The sequence below is a fragment of the Ips typographus genome, linkage group LG13 (assembly GCF_016097725.1).
Source record: "Ips typographus isolate SLU linkage group LG13, UJ_Ityp_2.0, whole genome shotgun sequence".
Taxonomy (NCBI): domain Eukaryota; kingdom Metazoa; phylum Arthropoda; class Insecta; order Coleoptera; family Curculionidae; genus Ips; species Ips typographus.
In genome coordinates this window covers 927401-950144 of record NC_138434.1, presented here as the reverse complement: position 1 = coordinate 950144, position 22744 = coordinate 927401, and the positions used below count along the sequence as shown (strand labels likewise).

Here is a 22744-nt window from a genome sequence, read left to right as displayed (position 1 = left end):
CACATAACCTCATTAATTTTGTAAACAACAAAATGTACGAAATCCGTTGTAGACAGTGTAGAGAAAAATTGTTGGGTGATAGGCAACAATCCTTAATACTAAACGCGCACGCTTTACCACTGAACGATCCAGACAACTGTCCCACCTCAACAACTGGGAATTTGCTTTTCCTCAAGGAGGAGCAGCTGCCGCAATGGATCACCACCAAAGTGGACGAGTGTGAATGGACTAAGGGCCGACTAAACTGCCCCAAGTGCCACGCCCGTTTGGGGGCTTTCGATTACGTGTCCGGAAGTCGGTGCGAATGCAACGAGAAAATTCTACCTCCAGTGCATATTATTAAGAGTAAAATAGATTTGGTAGAAAGACTGTGATATGTAAGTAATTACAATGAAGAATAAAACCCGTTAAAAGCTCAAAACTTTTTACTATACTCATCCCTAATTTTTACCCTTCTCACCTTTCCTGTTCTGGTTTTATAAGGGATTTCATCCACTATCCAAACCCCAGCCCTAATTTTGTTTTTTTCCGACAACTTCAGGTTAGCATAGTCCTTTATGGAGTTCTCGTCCATCTTGTAGCCAGGTTTTACAGTTATCAAGGCGGCTGCATGGTTTCGGTCCTGTTCATGAAATACATTAAAGGCCACCGCATCCCTGACAGCTGGGTGGGTTAGTAGGGCCCTTTCAATACTTAAAGGGCTCACTTGGTAGGTTTTATACTTGAAAGTGTCGTTCAAACGGTCTGTCACGTATAAATAGCCTTCGTCGTCGTAAAAGCCTAGAAACAACCCTGATTTTGTCCCTGTTAGCTTTGCAAAAACAACAAACCAAGGTCTCCACTCATCAAAAAACCTTCAGCATCAAAAGGGGTTTTAATAAATGGTGCGCAACTTTTGTGATACCCTTTCATCATATAAGGACTTTTGACAAGGATTTCACCAGTTTGATTGCAACCCAATACAGCCCTAGTTTCCATCTCTACAATCTATACCCCATCCCTAGTAGACTTCCTTTATTATTATTAACCTCAGGGGTTTTATTACCTTGACCTCTACGTCAGCGACCACTTTACCTGAAGACAAAGTCTTCTCTTGGTAACCTTTGAGGTCCCGCAGGTCAAAAGCGGACACTGCGGCACATTCGCTAGAACCATAACCGATTGTGATTTTAGTGTGAGGCAAAACCAGCCTCAGCTTTTTTAATTGGGCGGGGTCCATTGCAGAGCCTCCTATTATAATAGAGTAGAGTGAGGTGGTGTCGTGTAAAGTCAGCGCTTCTTCAGATAGACTGGTAATGTCGTAGGTGTAAGTGTTTGACATAAAAGCGAACGTTATCTGCAATTTGATTGGTCGTTGTGAAACATGTCCCCCAAGAATACCTATACAGGTGTGGTAAATCCAAAACCGACCATAGGAAAACCGTGTAACTGACAGAGAAACGTAGATAATTGCATGCGTGGCACAAAGACAGAAAACGAAAAAAATACCAAGTAGGCCATATTTTCAGTACGCTGTTGCCAAAATCCAATACCGCACCGCCCTCTGTACAAGAAAGCCTAGAATGTCACTTTTAATTTAATAAATTTTGTCTTCATGGCCTCCTATTTAAAATGGAGATGGCCTACTTGATATTTTTTTCGTATTCTATCTTGGTCCCGCGCATGCAATTATCTATGTTTCTCTGTCAGTTACACCGTTTTCCTATGGTCGGTTTTGGATTTACCACAACCTGTATAAACCTAACCTTGTATTTTTCAATAATTTTTAAAAGGTTTGAGGCAGGAATTTTCGGGGCGATTACTTTGGTGCCTGCGTGGGTCAGGGTTACTCCTGTAAGAAGAATGGCGGAAATCCAGTACAGCGACGCAAAATGGGTCATTACTTGGGGTTTCACGTTATCCATTTCGCTGGAAAAAAAAACCCTGAAAGCTTGAGAGGGGGGGGGGGGGGGGGGGGAAAGGGGGACTTACTCCACTAAACACTTGAACCCATGTAGAACCCCATAATGGGACAAGGCTACCGGTTTGGGGAGACTCGTGGTGCCGCTAGTAAAAACGTAAATTGCGGTGTCGAACGGGTCCTGTCAAAAAATTCAATGACGTCACGAATTCCTACAGTTTGTGATTGGTCAACTTACACCAGGGTACAACTGGAAGTGTTCTTCTTCCACAGGATTGGGCGTGGCAAAGTCCTCCACTGTGACAGCCCCATCTACGCTGACACTGTTGTTTCCACCAATGATAAAGAATTTATTTTCGGTTTTTTTTAGTTGTTTGTGGGCTTTTATGATCATTTTTACTGACTTGCTTTCTCGGAAAAAAATTGCAAAACTTAATTATACAGAGTGTTCATAAAGTATGGAATAAATTCGATTAAAATTCAGGGAAAATGGATGATTTTTGGAATCTACGTCAAATTCCAGGCCTACTTGATGTAAAATGTGTGTATCGATCTTCAATTGTTTTTGCTCTAGCAGCCTTGATTGGGGTCGCCCCTCAAATCAAACCGAATTTGAGCTTTTTCGTGCACTTATCCAGAAAATCGTGAATAACTCGCTTATTTGAGCCATCCTGTATATACGAGCCGTATAACAAAAGAACGCTAATTAACGGGGCTATCACGTGACGTTGAGCGAACACGGCTAAGTTTGCCGGTTTGGCCGCTAGAGGGCGTCAAAGTTAACCTTGCTTTTTTGTAGTTTTTGCTAAATATCTCAGGAACGCTTCAATTTAAAGGTCTGAAGGGGGAACTTGAACCTGGGAAACACAAATCTGACGTCCATTTTGCTCTAACTGGCACCGTTTCGGAGATGACCTTGAAATTATGTCAATTTTGACAATTTAGGGCGTGGTACCCTTGGAAAATTACATTTTGACAAATGACACTTTAAGTAATTTTTGTACTATTAACCTGAAGGTATTTAAGCAGTTGAGGTTAATTTTAACAATAAAAATTTTCTGAAAAAAATCGGAAGGTATCACCCTTGAAAATTCTTGACAATTCTAGTTTTTAATTTTTCAAGGTCAAACGGTGGGTGGTACCAAAAAAGTGTATAGAAGGTAAAAGTTGCATCCCATCGAGGTGCATTTGTGGTATCAATTTCAGATCTTTAACCAGAAACGTTCCTGAGATATTGAGCAACAACTGCAAAAAACGAGAGTCAACTTTGACGCCCTCTAGCGGCTAAACGGGGCAATTTAGCCGTGCCCGCTCAACGTCACGTGATAGCCCCGTTCATTAGCTTTCTTTTGTTATACGGTGGTTTTATACAGGGTGTTTCAAATAAGCGAGTTATGGACGATTTTCTGGAAAAGTGCACAAAAATTTGATCAAAATTAGGGATTTTTTGGGCCTACTATACTAACGGCGACCATTTTGGATTTTCTTCAATCAAAGCGATTTTTTTAACTAACTTGAACCTGGGGAACACAAATCTGACGTCCATTTTGCTCTAACTGGCACCGTTTCGGAGATGTCCTTGAAATTATGTCAATTTTGACACTTTAGGACAACAGAAATGCAATTTTTTTTTTTTTTTAAATAAACTTTCACTGCCTAAATTCCTTCAGGTTAATGATACAAAAATGACGTAAAGTGACTTTTATAAAAATGTCAATTTTTAAGTGTGCCACGCACTGAAAACCGTCAAAATTTACATAGTTTCCAGTTCATCCCCAAAACCGTGACAGTTGGGGTAAAATGGATGTCAGGGTGTCTCAGGTTAGCGACTGAACACAGGGTGTCCCAAAAAAAGTGAAAAACAATTAAATTTCCGGGAAATATCTCAAAAACTGTGTAAAAAGCAAAAATGGTCAAAAAGCTTGACTTTGACGCCCTCTAGCGACAAACGGTCAAACTTATAGCCTTTTTTCAATACGCCGTTGAAAAGCCTTTAGTCCGGACTATATTTTACCTTCAGTGACCTTTTGTCGTAACTGTTCAAATAACCGAATTATTTTAGGTTGAAACAAAAAGTGGTTAAATCACTTTGAAGGTTTGTGAAGCTTAACTTTAACGCCCTCTAGCGGCCAAACGGTGCAACCGATTAACTTAAGTAAGCATATTTTTGGAAAGCTTACGATCTGAGCTATCTTTTCACTTCAATCACTTTTGTACGTCAACTGTCAAATAAGCAAGTTATGGAGCATTTTTCTGAAAAATAATTCCCTGAATTTTAATCGTACTTATTCCACACTTTACCGTATAGAAAACCAACCGGTGAAAATTATTTTTGGAGTGGTGTATGCCAGGGCACCGGCCATTTCCTCCACGCTCTCCATAGGATCAATGGAGGCGGCGCTAGCCCCCAAAAACAAACTGGCCAAAATCGGAATGATATTGTGGATGGTGTTCTCCGAGCACACCATGGTGGTATCACCAGGTTGCACCAAATCGTGACGTTTCAGAGCGCACGCCAAACGCACCGCCCTACGTTTAGCCTCGATATACGTCTCTGTCTGATCGGTGTCGGCTTCTATCTATACAAATCAAAACAAAGTCAAAAAAATGTTTTTTAAAATAATTTTTAATGTGAAACACCTGAAAAATTCGATCCGGATATTGATCGCACAAGTCGAAAAACTGCCGTCCGATGGTTTTTAGGATTCTAGGGCTGGTGGACGCTGGTCCTTTTAGTATTTTTTCACCGTTCATTGTACCTTTAAAACGTCCGTTAAACTCATCTAATTGGTTGATTTGAGTTGGTGCAACTCAGAAACAGTAAATGTCTGTAAGTTTCATTGGTTGAATACTCACGTGACTTGTGGCCAATGGATGGTTAATATTTCTCTGATTACTAGTTGGAGATTCCCTTTGCTGATATAGAGTAAACCATAAGAAGATTTCTTGCAGTCTAACCGAATGTGCTATACTTTTTCAATTTAAAACTACCAAAACTTTAACTATTAATTCACTAAAAAGTGACAGATTAAATTACTTAATAAGTAATGTAACTACGTTACTAAAACGTAAAAAAAAACAATCTTACCTCTTAGATTGGCACTGGAATAAAGTGACGTGACACCAGTGATAATAACTGAAAGGTCTACGGCCTCTGCAGTCCCCTTAAACTACCAAATTTAACCTGTTTAATAGCTAAACAGGAATATTACTGACCTTTAGGCCCTTTGCACTTGCGTAACTATAAAGAATTATCGATTTCCACTATGTTTGGTTATATTTGCTTCAAAGTTACACACCCGACTAGCTGGACGTAAATTTCAATATTAATAGTCGGTAATCGGCTTTGTTTGCCGTATATCTTATCCCCTAGTCGTATATAAAGACTTGTTTATTTACCATATGTCATTCGAGTTTTTTTTTTTTTAATCTGGACTAATGGTGAATGCGCCATTTTACATACGCGTTGCAACATTTATTGTCAAGCAATTTTGGTGTGCGTATTCTTGAAATCAGGGAAGAGAGTTATCAAGAGAAAGGTCTATAGTAGAATGTGACATTAACCTGTCATTGCCAGCTTCTGATTTCCCTTTCCTGCTGTCAAGAATGAGTGCCCCAGGTAACATTGATAACTAGTCTATATGTTTTACAAAAATATGGCTTAACTAAAATAAATTGATGCTTAAAAACGACAGAACCAACTATTTGCGGTTTTTAGGACGTTTTTTTGTAAACTTTTTTGGATTCCTCAACGAATTCCTTCAAATTGGTAGACATGTAGTAAGGCCGGACCGTACCGTCGTTCAGCAAGTTGTCCTCGCAGTAACAAATAAACAACGTGTCCACAGTGGTCTGAAATGTCGATAATTTAAATGCGAAATGCACTTTTCGTGTGCGTTTACCTCGAAAACGCCGAAACTAACGCAAGCTACCGAGAGGGAAACTATAGCGACCGCTATGTACGCTGGAGTGTTGTTATATTGTGGGATGTTGTTCTAGAATCATACAAAGAACATAAATAGGGCTATTAACCAATAAATTAAGTGTATAGACAAACAGTGGGAATATGGAACTGAAAATTAATTTAAGTAAGCAGCGTGAGATGGCACCACTAAACGCATGTTTCGATCTTTTGACTGTTGGAAAACATCAGTTTTTTTGTCACGTGACCATTTGTACCTTAAAATGAGTCACGAGATTTAGAGTTTAAAACTGAAAAACGGTCGCGTAATCTTTAAAATTATTAAGTTTAATTATTGAAAATAGTCACGTGACCCCGTCAAATAATATTTTGTCATTTACAGTCACGTGATCTTCGGGGTTTTGGCATTAAATAAGAGTCGCGTGACCTTTAACAATAACATTTGAGTATTGAAAAACGTCATGCGACTGATGAACTGTAAAAAGGGTCACGTGACCCTTCAAATAATATTTTTACCATCTGAAACAGTCACGTGACCTTTAGGATTTCGTTTTGACGTTAAAATAATTGAAAATTGTCACGTTGCCCTTTGTACTGTAAAGAGTCTGTCACGTGTCTTTAAAAATATCAGTTTAAACTGAAAAACGATTACGTGATCATTCAAATGACATTTTGACAACTGTCATGAGAAATTATAAATTCAATTTTTATCTAAAATCTCAAAAGAATCACGTGACCTTCAGGATTCTGTTTTGACGTTAAAAGTCAGGCGATTTCAAAAAAAATTGTGTAAACATAAAAACTGTCACGTGACGTTAAAAATGATATTTTAATCTTACAAATAGATACGTGAATCACGTGACCTTCAGGATTCTGTTTTGACTTTAAAAAAATAGTCCTGTGATTTTTAAAATAAATAGAATCAAATTTATTTGAAAAAATCAAGCTTAAGATTTCTTGACACTTGGTGAATGCGCCATACTGTAAGGAGTTAAAAACCCAAAATTTGACATGGGGAAAACAAAAATTGTGAAAAACGAACATGTGATCCTTTAAATGACATTTAAAACTGTCATGTGACATTGTAAATTCAATTTTTAATCTTAAAAGAGTCACGTAACCTTTAGAATCTGTTTTAACTTTAAAAAAATCACGCAATTTGAAAAAAAAATAGTCAAACATAAAAACTGTCTGTGTGACGTTAAAAATGACATTTTAATCTTACAAACAGATACGCGATTTGGTGGATCAGTTTAAAAACTAAAAAAACGGTCACGTGACCTAAAAAAGAGTGCTGCGACTTTTAAAATATATAGAATTTGTACTATTTTTGAAAATACGAGTAATTTAACTCAAATTTATTTGAAGCTTTCTTAGGCACTCCAGCAAAAGTGGATTATAGGAAATACTGCAAAAGTTGGCAACTATGCCTGCCGTATTAGCGCCATCTCTTAGAGTTTACCTGACAACTGAAATACATTAGGAAGCCCTTGAAGGCTTCATTTTTGGGTGCCACTATAATAATTACATTGCGCTGGTTGTCTGTACTTAAAGTTTAACACTTACAGGAGCAATACTGAAGATCAACATGGCCAAGAGTACACTAATAATAACAATGATCAATTTAGCCATTGCCAGGACGAAATCTCCAATAAAATTCACTGCAATAATGTCGTCAACATTTTGTATGATCAATTTAGCAGCCCGTTTGCCCGACTTTATCAAGCCCTGTCCGTGTATTGCTGCAACAAACCAGACATTCTCAAAACTGTTTAGTTTAATACCGCCCCAAACGTACCGGTAACAATGTAAGCGTTTTTCGACAAAAACTTGAAGAAATTCTCAATACTGTCCAGGCAACACTGTACGAACACCCTTATCCTGTGGTTCTTGCACAAACCCAAAATAATCGACTTGATAACTTGCATTAAAGTGAGCAGCAACGACCCCAAAGCCACAGTACCTAAATGGTACTTAAAAGTGATGGCCGTGGACCAGAAAATTGGACTGCGCAATAAAGTTTTCTCCCTGTAAATCCCCCACTATATACCAACCTCTATTTTGTCACTAAGTGGTTTACCTGGTAAAATACCACTTGGAAACTGCCCCAGCCACTATCATATACTGGATTCCTGTAAGGAAATTGGAAAACCAGATATAAGCGGCAACATTGTAGGCCAGAGTGTATATCATAACGCCGTTCAGTTCGTACACGTAGAATCCGGTCCTGGCCAGTCTTAAAATCCCCGAAGAGTAGATCATGCCCGTAATTATAGTGAAAATGACCGTTCCAATTAACAGACAAACGGCAAACTGAAATTTTTTTGGAAAATAATCCTACAGGACCGTACTGTTTTAACTTACGATAACCGGAATAGCAATCAATCCGGGCATGTCAAAGATCGCTTTGGCCGTCTCCTTGTACAACAAAATCACTAAACGAATTTTCTTCCTGCTCCAAATCAAAATCAACCCGAACGCCACCACGAAAATTGTAAAAGCTATCATAAATATCAGAACACCATTTTGATCATCAGTTGGTTTTTGGTAATTCATGCCACCAATGTAAATCACCCTTTAAAAATCAATATTCAATTTTTTATTGTACAAAATTAGTACAAAATTTTACCAAAGGGCCACCAGCAGAACTACCAAAGCAAGAAAACCACCAATTATAATACTCCAGACAACCAGAGCGATAGCGTAGCGGAACAAAAACACCATCAACATGGACACCACTGAAAAAAAACAGAGTTGACAACGCTGTCAAGTGACGTCAGTCACAACTTACCAACCGACAACAAACAAGCGACAATCAACTGCCATTTTACTGACGCAAAGTACACTCCCACGTCAATTTCCTGGGCATCAAAACTGTGGAATTCGTCGTGGTTTTTAATGCAACGGCCGAAAAACGGAATGCTTGAAACGTCCCAAATGTTATCATCCATTACAACGACAATTTTTACAAACTTACTAGCCATCACGACAAGCTCGAACGCATCGTCGTTCTTTAAACTCAAATTTCAGTTCCTGGTTCAAATCCGGTCCCGTAAACGAGTTCTCATATTGTAAATACCTGGACAAAATTTGGTTATACTGTCCCAATTCGATGCTCAGTTATTATTGAAGGTACAACAATGTTTAAATTAAAAAAGTTTTAAAGAATTACATGGTTAATTCAAATGTTTTTTGAAAAATATTATCTATTATCATTTTCCTGGCTACCCAAACATTCATCAGAACAAAGTGCGCTAATAAAGTTTGACAGCTGTCAAAAGAAATTTGAATTAGCCACTTTTCTAATTTAAACATTTTTGTACCAGACTGTATATGGTCCTGGCCAAAATACTTACGGATATTCCGTCATATCTTTGCCGGAACACGCAATACCATCCCAGTGGTAATTGGTGCGTCCGCACACGTTGCCGCACTTGTCGTAACCAAAAATAAATCTCATAAAATCCGAGTAATACAGGGTGTAGATCAAAAATGGGAGAAGAATAAACAGGAAGACACCGAGTATCACGAGCCATTTTACGTTAGTAGGCCTGCGGTTTTCCTCCCTTTCCGGTATATCAATGTCACCTAATGGGAGATCGGTTGGTAGTTTTTTGAACTGCACCAGCTGGAAAAAATTGTGTAAAATTGCGTTTCACACTAATTTGTAGGTTTTACCTCGTGAGGCTGTAACTGACTCTGTGATGACCCCATGTTGGAGCACACACTCCTGCAGACAATCTAAGTTAAATGGTGTTGACTTGACGTCACAATGACGTAATTTAACAAAACAAAATCTAGATCTCATTGTTAAATTACGTCATCAGTCACAATCGCTCCAGGGTGCCTATTCTTGACACCATTATCAAGAGAAAGACCTGTAGAATGTGACAGAAACCCGCCCTCTTCAGCTTGTTCTGTCACATCCTATCAAACTCTGCTTTCAAGATTAGACCCCCAGGAAGCTTCAAAACAAGAGGGCCATATTTAAAAAAATTATATTTTGATCCTAAGCTGACTTTTGCAGTGGTCATGTTGCAACTATGACAAAGAGAATACTAAATTACATGTTTTCAGGACTATAATTATCCGATAGGATAAATGCAACCGGCTATTAAACATATCCTGGCTGTGGGTGTAAGCATTGAATTACACTCATAATCAGTACCCAATGTATGTTTACTGATACAAATTCTGGGAACTTTATGTTTACTCTGCAGTTTTCATGGAATTTACGTGGTTGTGTAATACTGCTTGTTACCCTCGTTTTGGATTTAAAATTGGTTTTAGAAGGAAATACGGCCTGGATATGCATTTGTAATTGTTTAATTAACCTTCACCAGGATATTGGTGATTCACCGGTACATTTTTAAACTGCGTGTGTGCAAGTTTGTATAAACAAACTGCCATTAACGCTGTATGTTAGATAATATGGTAATTTATATAATTAGTGAGGAGGCTTACCTGTTTAAAGACGATTTTCAACAACCACACGATAATACAAACAACAGTTTGTTAAAAAAACAACAAACAGTGCAAACAACCCAAAGTCCAAAGACAAAACAAATATGAGATGTGGAAGTGAGGTTAGGTACGCGATCGATTCTAGTAATCTAGACATCTTTGGTTTCTCACTATGTCACAGATAGAGGGAGACAAGAATATATTCAGTTCATTCCCTAGTGTAGCCCGTTAGGTCACGTGATATTGCGTTGCCTACAGTAAATGCAGTCAAATGACAATAATCGTCAACTGGCTATTAATCAAATATTAGCGTTATACAGGGTTAAGTGAAAACATTTATTACTTTTCGTTGTTTTCTTCTGTGTTATGTTTTTCGAGGGTATTCGGATTGATACTGGCTAAACTTGTGGTGTACTCGATTTTCACCTTCAACAATTGTTCTTTCAGCAGTCTCCTTTTAACGTTCCCAGCACTGGTGCGCGGAAACTCGTCCAGTAGCAGCACTCCAGTGAATACGTACTCGAAACTTGGCATCCTCTTTGAAAAATACCTTGAAAAAAAGCACCGTTACCGCGATTCACACCGGTAAACGCGTATTACTTTAAAATATTATCTGGGGTTAGTTTACTCTCGGGCCGTTTCTGGATGCACAGAATCAGTTCGGCAGAGTTTCCGATAATGCAGGCGTCGTGCACGTACGGGTGAGACTTAATGCAAGCTTCTGCTTGTCTCGGTATAAATCTGTTTGTAGAAAATACGTAAAACAAGTCTTAGGGGATTCAGGAGGGGTTTACACGGTGTTGTCCCTAAAAATAACGTCATCCTTGCGTCCCTCAAGGTAGAGCCAGCCCTGATCGTCGTAACTAGCCAAGTCTCCCGTTTTGAAATAGCCCTTTTCTAGTGAAGCCACAGTGTCCGTATTACTTTTGAAATATCTTAAATAAATGTTTCTTAACAAGTGAAGATGACAATAGACTTTGTAAGTGACATCTGTCAACTGTCTTACATCAGCTTTGGCTGTCTTTGTCTAGCTTATTGATTTATAATGCTTTCTTAGGTTTTTAAATATGATTTTTTGGACTTACCCTAACATAAACCCATCCCCTTTAAAAAAGACCTCTCCCACTTGCCCTGTCCCCACTATTTGTTTCGATTCCGTATCCACAACTTTAACCTTGCAACCATTAAGCAACGTCCCCACCGAAGTGGGCTTTCCTAGAGCGTCACTAAACTTTTTTTTAAGTTTTTTTTTGGTGCTTTGCACAAATCACCTGTAATTAGAGCTGGCAACAGCGGCTACAAACCCCGTTTCGGTCAAGACGTAGACTTGCAAAAATTTGGCGCTGGGCAACGCCCTGCGCATTTGCATCAAATCCTCCTTGGAGGTGTTGACCACGCCCACCAGCACGCACTTTAAGCAGGCTAGATTGAAGTCTTTGACTGCAACGTTGCCAGTTAGTCTCATGGCCAGTTCGGTGCCCAACACTGCCGAATCGATGACGAAATCGTGGATCATTTTGCAAGCGGTTCTTTCGTTGAACGTGGGCGCCATTATTCGAGTGATGCCAAACTCGAGGCTGGCGCAGGCCAAAACGGTTTGGGTGATCCAGGACAAGGGGAAAAAACTAATCACTTTGGTTGGATTGTCCATAATGTCCACGAAATTAATGCATTGCAAGAAGATATTGTGGTGGGAAAGGCAAACCAGTTTGGGGTCGTGGCAGGTGCCTTGAGTGGGGATGATGAAGGCCACCTCCATTTGGGGGTGTTCCACGTGGAAGGGGGTGAAGTTGGTGTCCTCTTTGAAGGGGAACAACTTGGAGAATTGGGTGGTGGCTGTGTCATTACCAAAACTGACAATTTCTGACGTCATGTTTAAAGTGGACAAAATCCTATCGATTTGACTGACAGTTCTGCTGTCGCAGAAACACATTTTTGGTTTCAGTTTCTTGACAATTTCTAGACACTCCTGCAAAATCGTGTCACAAATGCACCAGTTAAAAAAATTAATAAAAAATACTTTAAAAGGTGAATCAGGGCTGATAGGGCTGACTATAGAGCCCAAAAAAAGGGCAGCCACCATCACAATAGTCTGATGAGCGTGGGTTTGGCTGGATATTAAAATAACGTCATTTTTTCCCACTCCCCTCCCTTGCATTTCAATTGCCAATCTGGTGCTTCTAGTTTTAATGGATCGTTTACTTTCAGTGATGTTATTTATGGTGTCCACCTTAAAAAAAAACAAAAACGAAACATGTTGAAACTTTTCAAAACTTCCTACAATCACCTGGAGGATTTTGTCGGTTTCAAAGGAGAGCTGCTCGAAAAATCGATAACCTAATCCACCGTAAGTGGTGGGGATGACAATTTTGCTTCCTAGGGACCTTTGTGGCATCAGGTCCCTCCCCCCTGAACCTCTCAGAGGACTTCCTTCCGATTTCAGCGAGTTGGTTTTCATTTTGTGCTAAGGATTTTCAAAATTCGGTGACACGTCAATGTCCTTTAAAACTTATAGGTTGGAAGTTAAATTACCTAGTCAACGTTAAATTTTTATTAAATATTCCAATTTCATATTTTTGTACACTGATTTTGTATTAACGTAATCACTAAATGGTACACATGTGCGGTATTTGCTTAGGGTAGCAGAGCTTTTTCTCGACCAATCACACAGAACGCTGAACGAAAATGCTGCACATGTGGACTTAACGAATAATAAGCTGAATATAAACTCGTTTGATTCAATTAAAAAAACAAATTTAACCGGGACTTACCGTCCTGTTAACCACACTATATAGTTATTATATTATTTTTTTTTTAAGTGACTCAATTTACATTATAAGACACACAGCGTGTTATTGCGTTACGATGATTGTTACTTATCACAGGTTTGGAACTTAGGAAAGCCTCTTTTGGGGCGGCTGAACTGAAAAAGGGGCCAAGGTACAGTGTGCAAACATACTTTGAATATTATAGAGAGGGACAAGTTTTAGTAATTGACTTGGTTTTTGCTATTCTAGGCCTTGAGTGGGTTTACACTGTATTAAGAGCTCAAGCTTTAGTAAATATACGGGATGATCCAGTTTTAAATGTCAATAATTCATCATTCGATAGCCGATCAAAAAATAAGTTGATGTCATTTTTCTAAAAAGGGAGTTTTATAGTGTAAAACTGAACATTGAAGACTTGTGAGAGTCCAAATTTGTACTGAATACTCTAAAAACTTGTTATTTACTACTAAAAATAATCTTATAATCCATTTTTTCCGACTGCAATCCATTGTCGAGTGTTTGAAATTGGATTTTAGCAATAAAAATTTCGAAAATCCAGACAAAGATTGTTGCGCATGAAACTCATTTTTTACTACTAAAAATAATCTAAAAGTCGACTTTTACGGCTAGAACCGACTTTACAAGGACTAAATGTCTATTTTCAGGACTTTAATTGGTGTACAACTCAATTTTCTTACTGAAGAAACTTGACTTTTGGAAATAGTCTTAAACTCGATTTTTCAGTCTTAAAAAGCACTAAAAACAGTCTGAATTTCTTAAAGATGCTACAATTTATTGCACTTATGAGTGTAGAAGTCAATTTAATAGTGAAGAAGCTTGAAATAACATTTTCAAGACTATGACAGGCTTTTAGGCCTGATAAGTCAATAACTTTGTAAAGATAGTCTAGAAACTTGATTTGAGGCTCTGCAAACAGTCTAGATTTTTAGGAAATACTCGAATTTTCACCACTGAGGTGTCTAGAAGTCGATTTAATTGTGACAAAGCTTGGAATGCCATTTTAAGTCTCTAAGAATGTAAAAGCAGTTTTGAAGCAGAATTCTAAGAAAATAAAAAGCAAAGTAAAAACCACGAAAAGTTAGTTTTCAAGACAATTTTCGTGAAGCTAATGTCAATGTCCTGTATTTAAGACTAAAATATTGATATTTGTCTTAAAATTATGAAAACTAACTTCAAATGCAAATTTTTAAGCTTCTGATGTCACTTTTCATTAGTTAAGAGTCACTTTTTGGTGTTCAAGTCAATTTTTAAGGTTTAAAAGTATAAATTTGTAGTAAAAAACAAAGTAGTTTTTTATGTCTACAAGTCATTTTTCTATATTAAAGTCTCTCGATTTGCTTGAAAACTGGTTACAAACATAATTTTTCTGAAATCGCTTTTCTAAGTCGTTCAGTTTGTCTGGAAACTATGAAAACTGGCTACAATTTTTAGTTGGCTATAGATTGGGGTGAATTATTGACATTTAAAACTGGACCACCCTGTACAGAGGAAGATTAGGTTAAAAAGTATTTACACACTTGTATATGTACAAATGCTTAATAAAAGCTTTTGAAACTTAACTAATACAAAATGCTACTACCTAGTCAATTCCCTATTAGTTTATTAAGCGGCAAATATAGCTAGTTTTCAATGAAGGTTGGCCTAAACAACCAAAAAAGTGATTGTCAAACTGTTTAGGCCACCACCATATTATTTACACACCAAAAAAATGTGTTTAGTATTCGAATACGGAACTAGCCAACGTCTAAAAAAATGCCTAAGCCTACGGACTAAAACTTACTGTCACTTACATAGTGACTTATCTTATAATGAATAGAGAGGATCAAGGGCTTTATAATAAACATCAGATCTTTATCACAAAAATGTTTTGGCAATTGAAACATACAACCCTCTTCCAAACTCTTTTTTTTTTGTTTGGGAGTCACTTATTGCGACGTCATATCGGTTCGGGCTGGATGCCGTCGTCCCTGTGCTATTCGGACCCCAACGTTAACGCTTGCACGATACGGGGGTCCGCCTTCGATCCCTCCCTAAACTCCTCGAGAGTCAGCCGGTCGTCGTGGTTTTTGTCCATTTGATCAAAGATTTTATCCACCCGTTTCTGTGGCGTGTTTTCGTCCTCGGACGGTTGTTGACCCTAACCGGATAAAAATGTACACGAGCGCATCCACCATCTGTCAAGAACTTACCACCATTTGATAGATTGCGTCCACGATGTTGTACATTTCTTCGCGGGTGATAAAACCGTCATTATCCACGTCGTATAGTCGAAATGCCCCTGAAAATTGTCAAGATTACACCAATATATCACAATATTCCCGATTGAGTAATACCAAGACAAATGCAAGAATTTCTAGGCAAGTGGTCGTGTGGGATTCATGAAATATTAAAATCCACGCTTTTAAAGCTGTTTTACCTTAACGGGGACATAAATAACCCGGGCAAATATGTTTTATGGCAATTTTATAGGCAATGAAAATTGGATATTGAATTAGTCATTCCTGTAAAGGTTGTGTGTTTTTAGGCAACCCTGTTTACATATTTTGACACTGATCGAAGAGACCCAGGACATATCTTAACTAATTTGCGCTTTAAAACTTAATAACGCAGTTAATTTGTGCACTATCGGGTAACTTTGGAATTGAAAGGGCCTTCCTGCTATAAATCTTCGTCGATTTCCTCTGGCCCTAAATAAATGCGACGATAATCCGGAAATTAAAAGCGTCGAACGGCAGCTGCAGGGCGCGAAACGTCCGAACGATGCAATTAACGTTCCCTTCTGAAGGGCTCGATTTTGAAATCACAGTCTACTCCCTAATTAAGTAAAACGACCCTAATTAGCATGTAGAACGCTTTTGGCAGGGTAATTGCTGCTGCTGCTCCTAACAGTCAGATGACATTCAGTCACGTGACCACATTTTTATAAATCAATATAAAAACGTATTGAGGTTAAGTAAATGTCAATTTTTCTGGTTTAAACAAAGACAAAACCCGGAAACTTTTACAACGGGCCGTATAATAATAAAAACCCCTATATTTTTGACACGCGCACGCCGAATCGATCCTACCTGAAGGTAAAATTAATATTATAAAAACCTTTTTGAAGGTTGGTGAGCAAAGAAAAGGGGGGAGGGATAATTCGATGTGGTGAGGCGGCAATTTTCCGGCCGATTTGACGTGTCAATTATTGTCTTTCCCTGAATAGTCTGCAAGTCTAGAAAACACCCCAAAGTTCTTACTTAACCAGCCATATGGAAGTTTAAGTGAAAATTAGGTTTTCCTAAAGGGGAATTCATCATCAAAAAAAAACCTCTGTGGTGGAGGAAAAGTAATTAAAAACTTTCCCATCAATCCGACAGAATAATAAATCACAGTGATTTTTGTGTTGGATAACGAGCAAAATATAAGGGTTATATTTCAGAATAGGTCGAGATAATTATTTAGTCATTTCTAAGGTTTACTGCCCAAATTTGGCAATCCTGTACTGGTATTCAGTAGAGTATAGCTGAACCTGATAAAATAATTAGACCGGAAGTAACGATAAGATGAGGGCCCCACGTTTTAGGGCTAAACTTTCGTACTCTGGAAGTTGCAAGCAATTTATTTGCCGTAACAAGTAACTCGATAGGGAATTTCTGTTTCCTAGTTTATCCTTAAACGGATTGAGAAACTACTCACAAACTGACTGTTTTTCAAAATTAGGGGGGAAAAAACAGGATATGACGTCAAACCTGACTTCCTGGAAAAGTTTCAATTCAAAATTGCCTCAACCATATTGACTATGTAAATTCGACCCCTATATTGCTTTAAACTGAGAATTCATCAGGATTTTACCCAAAGTTTCTATAAAAATATCCCAACTAGCTGATAATTTATTATACACACTTAATAATTATTAGAGTACTTACACTGCAGTTTCTCGTCCAAATTGCCCCTCGACGTCACCGAAAGGGCTCTGATAAATTCCTCAAACTCTATGGAACCATCCTGCAAATAAAACGGTCCAAAATCACAAATAAAACGGACTGGAGGGGTGCGGAGAACTGCCAGCTAAGGGGGCAATTAAAAGGGCAACACATTGCAAAATAAGCACCCTTAAAAGCATCGCGTGACCCAGTCAATCCACTTTTGCTCTATTTTTGTTCCCCATAGAGAAAGGGCAATTAAAATGTTAGGCTAGGTTTCAAGGTGTCAAAAATGTTTGACATTGACAGCAGTTTGCGATTGGTCAATAAAGTTTTTTTTGACCAATCACGTGAGTAGATTACACTGCTTGTTTTCTCTGTCCCGCATTTTTATTCCAATCCCAAAATGCTGCTCCCCAGTGTGTTTCTCTACTCATTCAATATTATTAAGCATGATTTATGAATGTCAAGTTAATAAACAGAGGCGTTGACAAAAGACTAATAAATTATTGTCGCCTAAAGTTGGACAGGAAAGGGAACTAAAACGGTTTTAATGGCAGTTGGAAGTATAACCAAAGATTTTGGTTTTGTCGGGCAAAGTTTGGCCGGGTCTTGCAAAATTCATTAGGAAAGTTCCGAAACTGTTAATACTTACGTTGTTCTCGTCAAATACTCGAAAAACCAGCGAGGCGAATTTGGACGGATCGCCTTGCGGGAAGAATTGCTTGTAAATTTTGATAAAGCCCTGAAAAAAGCCTAAAATTCAAAAACTGACCTGAAACCCGTTTAGGTACGAACCTGTTCGGTTAGGAGACCATTAGGACAGTCTTTCAGGAAGCCTTTATGCCTGGAAAATACCAAAAATTAAGAAAAAACCAGAAAAGATCAGCTACTCTGACATTATTGGCAGCCATGTTGGTAAAAATTTTGACAGCAAAATCCCAGCTTTCATTTACCATACGTCAAACTGCTTTAACACTGTTGTCAAATGTCTTCCTAATTATATTTGCATTAATATGTGCATTTCTGGGCAAACAGTAATCCCTTAAACAAATGCGTCCTATTTTCCGAGATTTCAGAGCTTCAAACGCCTTCATTATCCTGGGCTTAGCGCATTCATCCCCGTTTCGCAACTTAAGCCGTATAATTACCAGGTCCGGGCTCGTCGAGGTTTTAAAAATTTGTGTCACTCTCGTTTATGAGCCTAATAATTTATTTACCATTTAATATTTCATAAGTAACGGTACTTACCATTGTCGAATCTCTTTTTCCGTGACTGAAACAAAGAAAAGCAATAATTATTAAAGCTGAAAAAACAATATAAGTTAGGAAAGTCTTGACCCTCGTCACACAAAAGCAGGCAAATATGTGCAGGTGCATGTTAGCTGGATGAGTAAGCGTATTTTGGAAAAGGGCCAGATTTAATATATAAGGCCTCTGCCGTTCCATTCCACATGGTTTAAGGGTCTGTAGAAATTTCCAGAACAAAAAAAATTATAGCCACACAAAACCTCCAAAATGACTTTGGCAACGTTGCCCTAAAAAATTAGAGTTCACAGCTAAATGAGATCACGAATTACGGTTGAATTGAAAACCTTCATTAAATAAATACTCTTTTTGAGGTAAACGAATTTATAATTGGATATTACCGTGTTTCGTACTCGTAAAGTGGATGTAAATGCCTTATTATTTGATGTGCACATTATGGCAACATTGTATGCTATTTGACAGCGTCACCTCATCTGTCATGAATTATTCAAATTTAATGGACGTTTTTGAAAAATTTTGGTGGAAAAAATGCAAAAATTGAGGTGGTGCGACTACGGGGCTATGATGGCGGGGCTGGCCGCCGGCGTGCTGGTGGGAAAATACGGAAAAGCCATTTACGACGAGGTTTTCCCGGTGAGGCAAATCCGAAATTGGGAAAAGACCTGCGAAGAAATTGAATGCGAATGTGATGACGATTACAGTTGGTGATGTCCCTAGTCTAGTCTCCTTGTGAAATGTTTAATAAAATTCCCTCTCCACTTATTTTACTATTGTTTTAATGCGGAAATGACTAGAACACCCATTGTCTTTTGGTCATAGGACACATTTATCATTACTCCCCCTTAATTACCTTTCAATCCCTTTGAAATTGCGGTGTCACGAGGTTGATAATGGCGCCCTAATTATTCCATTTAGACTCACAAACTTTCAGATTTCCGGAAAACTACCCCAGATCGAAATACTGATGGATTCATTCTCTGAAACCTTTTTGACCCTGTAGTCATTCTTAAGATCTAAGACAATTATCTGTGTCTCTCTCTGAATGTTTCAAGCTGTAAAAACCTTCAGAAATGCCCTAATTGGCGTTACTCTATTACTCAAGTTGCAAAACAATTAAAACGGTACCCTTTAATCAACTTTACAAAACAGTTATTTAATCATCTTCCTCGTTTTCGCAATCGCAATCTGCCTCGTCGCCGTGACAAATAATCTCGTAATTTCTCAAATCCACATCGTCGGTGACGTCCTCGTCCCCCAGGAACTTGTAGTAGAGATCTTTGCCGTATCGTCCCACTAAACCGCCGGCAAAAATTCCCGCAATAAAGAAACCAACGTCCAACAGAAATTTTACCATTTTTCCTAGTGCGTGAATTTACTTAATTTGTCACTTATATTGTGACATTGACAGTTAATTTGCAACGTTGCCGGATGTTTTTTAATCCAGCGCCTCCTACAATAAATCTTCGGCAATTATTCCTTTACTAATTATCCGGCTTCTATAGTGGGTTGTTTGAAATTAACCCCCACCCCGTGACGTTCCTAATTGATAACCTTGCGATGCAACACGTTCAGATTTGCATGCCAGTGGGTCATTAATCAAAACGGGGTTTGCATATTATTACAGTCAGTGTGGCAACAGTGCTACGAAATACGTCAGTGGCTAGTACATCGTTGCCACGTCTCTTCCACACACTGACCAACAACACGGGTGGAAAAATCGGGTGCAATTAATTTCAAAACGACATGACATTTATTTTATTTGGATTCCGGCAAATCGTTTTATTTCTTTATTCCACGAACTGATGAACAGTAACGATAACCTCGAATCTGGGACGCGTGTTCGAAACGAATTTAGGCCGGAAAAGATAAATAGTCCTGTGGGACACGCACTTTCACGAAAGATAAGATTGCCAGTTTGAGATGGCTTTTGAAAATTGGTTAAATGTCGTTGGATTTGGACAGTGTTGCAAGGTTGCCAAAGTGTGTTTTTACCAAAAGTTTACGAGACTATTAAATGGGAAACGTGTAGAGCAGGAAATACCATCTCAGCTGGATTTACAATTGCAGTAAAAACGAAACGAGGCGGCAAGGTTTTATGATAAAGTTTTATGTATACACACATCTGTCAACTGTCAAAGCATTGACAGTTGTTGTGATGTAAATGTCTAACCACAAAAATCCTAGTGAGGGTGTAAAGAGGGGTCGAAAAGGCAAAAGTCGTTGTTGTTGAAGCGTCGCGACGCCGGCCGTCAGTTTGGCGCCCACGATGGCGCCGAACGACGTCGACACCGAAAACAAAAGACGGACGATGCCACCTGATGTGATCTACGATCTCCAGGTAGCAGTCTTTTGTTTCTTCTTTTTAGAAAAGGGATCGATATACACGAGCACGGTGCAGTTTCACGTTTGGAACGATGTATTTTAAATGGATGGCCCTTTTAGCTACCACGAAAAAACGCTATTTTACGGTGTTACTCTATAGTGTAAGTTGGGGCATATATACAACCTCCAAGAACGTGTTCCAAAGTGGTTTTTGAGGCAGTTTCGTTGCGCTTAAACTGGTTAGAATATTCATGGGAGCTTGTATAAAATACGACTCGCTTGAATGGGAAACGTGAGAGTGGAGGCACGTAACCTTTCAAAATTCATAATTCACGAGAATATGACTCCTTTTTTTTGACAGTTGACATACATCAGTTTATCTCACTCTTCCAATGTTTGAATGAACCCTAATTGCATTTTTGACCACAACTTCACGTCACGTGACTGTCTCAGCCAATGGGCAACTTTTAACAACTCGATATCGCCCAACTAAGAAATAACTGACCAAATACGCTAATAGTATAATTCCATCCTTGTTTATTTGTATTAAACAGAGAGAAATAGACGTACGTTATTTAGTTGACATTCGCCATTACCAACTGTCACTATCAAGGGTGTCTATGTGATTTCGGTTTGCCGTGTTGCGTATACAACTGACAATACACTAGTTGGTTAAATAACTATAAATTGCATACTGTACCAACTAATTAACTAACTATAACTAAAATGGACCTTCATATTCCCGTAAACTTGTGGCACTTTACATAAACTGCGGTTACAGTTCGGCTAAATTGTGTATGAACTTGGTTAATTTAGCTTTAGTAAAGTAAACATCATATTCTCATCGGTTATGTGCGGAATGTTTAACTTAACAAAATATTTGAGTAACTTGTAACTGAAATAAAGATGTTCCATCGATCTATAAATTTGGTTCGAGGAACACCTCCACGTGTGTTTATTTGCTTAAGGCGCTAATCCATTAGAGCCATTTAGGGCACTCAGTCGTTGAAGGGCTTAAATGGATATTTCGCTGTGTCGTGGCAGTTTTTAGGGCAAAAAGGCTCACACCAGGTGAAAAAGGACCTTTTAATATATTACCGCTGTAAACTGAATGATAATGTAAAGCCCGGATATAAACGATCCAATTTGTCAAAACTGTTAGGGATGATAAAGTGGCAAAGTGGCTTAGTTGCCGAGGTTTTCAATGTCAAGAATTTGTATGCAATGTTTTGTTTGAAACTGTTTAACTCCTTTAATTGACTGACTTTTATATGTCAATGGATAGCCAATTAAATGGGCTTTCCAAAGATATCGTTACATGGATTGATTGTCTTAACACAAAAATATCAAAATTATTATTAATAAAGGTGTGTCATACATTAAGCAGTTATGTTAAGACAAAAGTTGCCTACTTTCAAAGGCAATTATCAAGGAAAAAGCGTAAATTTTAATCTTTTAGTCAAAGAAGTTGAAAAGACAAACAATCCTACAAGTGAAACTTTTGTTCTCCCAAACCTGGGCGCTTTTCGCTTGTTATGTAACCCTCCCTTCCACACGCCCCCAAGCTTTTGCTTGTTCCCTCTTTGGTTTATGTTATCTAGTAATTTCGATAAAAAAAAATGCGAAAAATATGAACTAACTAAAACAAGAATGAAACTTACAATAAGTGGCGGTGGTAAGTCGATCGATGGTGTCCTGCTTTAGTTTCGAATTTTTCTTGCCCATAACGAGGGCGGCCGAAACTTTACCAAAAAAACAACAAAGTCCTGAAGGATTATCCCGAACGGAAATCCAGGGGGTAAAGCGCGCGACCGATTGCCAACACGACTCCTTTTCGACGAAGAATTTTCCATATGCAGGGAGACCACTATGGGCACGCTTGCGCTTTCCCACCAGGAATATTCCGGCCGAAATTACCTGAAGCACGTCGCCTGCGGTTAAATCACGAAGACACTGCTTTAAACAGCAATAAGGCTGTTAAGAGTGCGTAATGGCCTACATTATCCGCTTCCCATAAATCCGGAAAATTGCCTTTAAAGGTATCCTGTTTGATTTATGTGTACTTCATTCATGTAGCACCATCGAATTTTCTTTACACTCCCACAGAAATCATCCTTTGTTGAGCATTAAAAAAACTGTGACGTCACATGCAGTTTTTCACTATTTGGCAACG

The 22744-nt window shown here is 38.4% G+C and overlaps 4 protein-coding genes across 7 annotated transcripts; 1 reads left to right on the top strand and 3 right to left on the bottom strand.

The window, feature by feature from the left end:
- The first annotated feature begins 28 nt into the window (after positions 1-28).
- On the top strand, positions 29-421 carry LOC145737227 (E3 ubiquitin-protein ligase RNF180-like). Its single transcript, XM_081991827.1, has one exon. The coding sequence runs from the start codon at positions 33-35 to the stop codon at positions 372-374; it is 342 nt and encodes a 113-aa protein (XP_081847953.1). The 5' UTR covers positions 29-32; the 3' UTR covers positions 375-421.
- On the bottom strand, positions 408-12744 carry LOC145737292 (uncharacterized). The gene is made up of 15 exons (XM_081991928.1): positions 12574-12744; positions 12307-12516; positions 11558-12255; positions 11372-11512; positions 11081-11221; positions 10887-11027; positions 10628-10836; positions 4541-4710; positions 4218-4479; positions 2139-2311; positions 1972-2081; positions 1746-1908; positions 1046-1336; positions 831-987; positions 408-780 (listed from the first exon to the last, which is right to left on the bottom strand). Exons 1-15 carry the CDS (start codon positions 12742-12744, stop codon positions 416-418), a joined length of 3402 nt encoding a protein of 1133 aa, XP_081848054.1. The 3' UTR covers positions 408-415.
- LOC145737214 (choline transporter-like protein 1) lies at positions 5354-10445 on the bottom strand. 3 transcript variants are annotated; one of them, XM_081991810.1, is made up of 12 exons: positions 10287-10445; positions 9501-9552; positions 9179-9450; positions 8800-8901; positions 8614-8744; positions 8452-8560; positions 8187-8397; positions 7903-8135; positions 7621-7850; positions 7389-7564; positions 5803-5895; positions 5354-5752 (listed from the first exon to the last, which is right to left on the bottom strand). In XM_081991810.1, the coding sequence occupies exons 2-12, from the start codon at positions 9534-9536 to the stop codon at positions 5615-5617; spliced, it is 1731 nt and encodes a 576-aa protein (XP_081847936.1). In that variant the 5' UTR covers positions 9537-9552; positions 10287-10445; the 3' UTR covers positions 5354-5614. The 3 variants fall into 3 exon arrangements, with proteins under 3 accessions (XP_081847936.1, XP_081847937.1, XP_081847935.1); XM_081991811.1 differs by having other exon boundaries at positions 9501-9563; positions 10287-10417; XM_081991809.1 differs by lacking the exon at positions 10287-10445 and adding an exon at positions 9842-9871 and having other exon boundaries at positions 9501-9563.
- A 78-nt stretch (positions 12745-12822) lies between the features above and the next one.
- Positions 12823-22420, bottom strand: LOC145737221 (frequenin-2). 2 transcript variants are annotated; one of them, XM_081991819.1, is made up of 7 exons: positions 22233-22420; positions 18232-18256; positions 17779-17827; positions 17636-17725; positions 16984-17062; positions 15265-15353; positions 12823-15212 (listed from the first exon to the last, which is right to left on the bottom strand). In XM_081991819.1, exons 1-7 carry the CDS (start codon positions 22294-22296, stop codon positions 15048-15050), a joined length of 561 nt encoding a protein of 186 aa, XP_081847945.1. In that variant the 5' UTR covers positions 22297-22420; the 3' UTR covers positions 12823-15047. The 2 variants fall into 2 exon arrangements, with proteins under 2 accessions (XP_081847945.1, XP_081847947.1); XM_081991821.1 differs by lacking the exons at positions 18232-18256; positions 22233-22420 and adding an exon at positions 17880-18162.
- Positions 22421-22744: the final 324 nt, after the last annotated feature.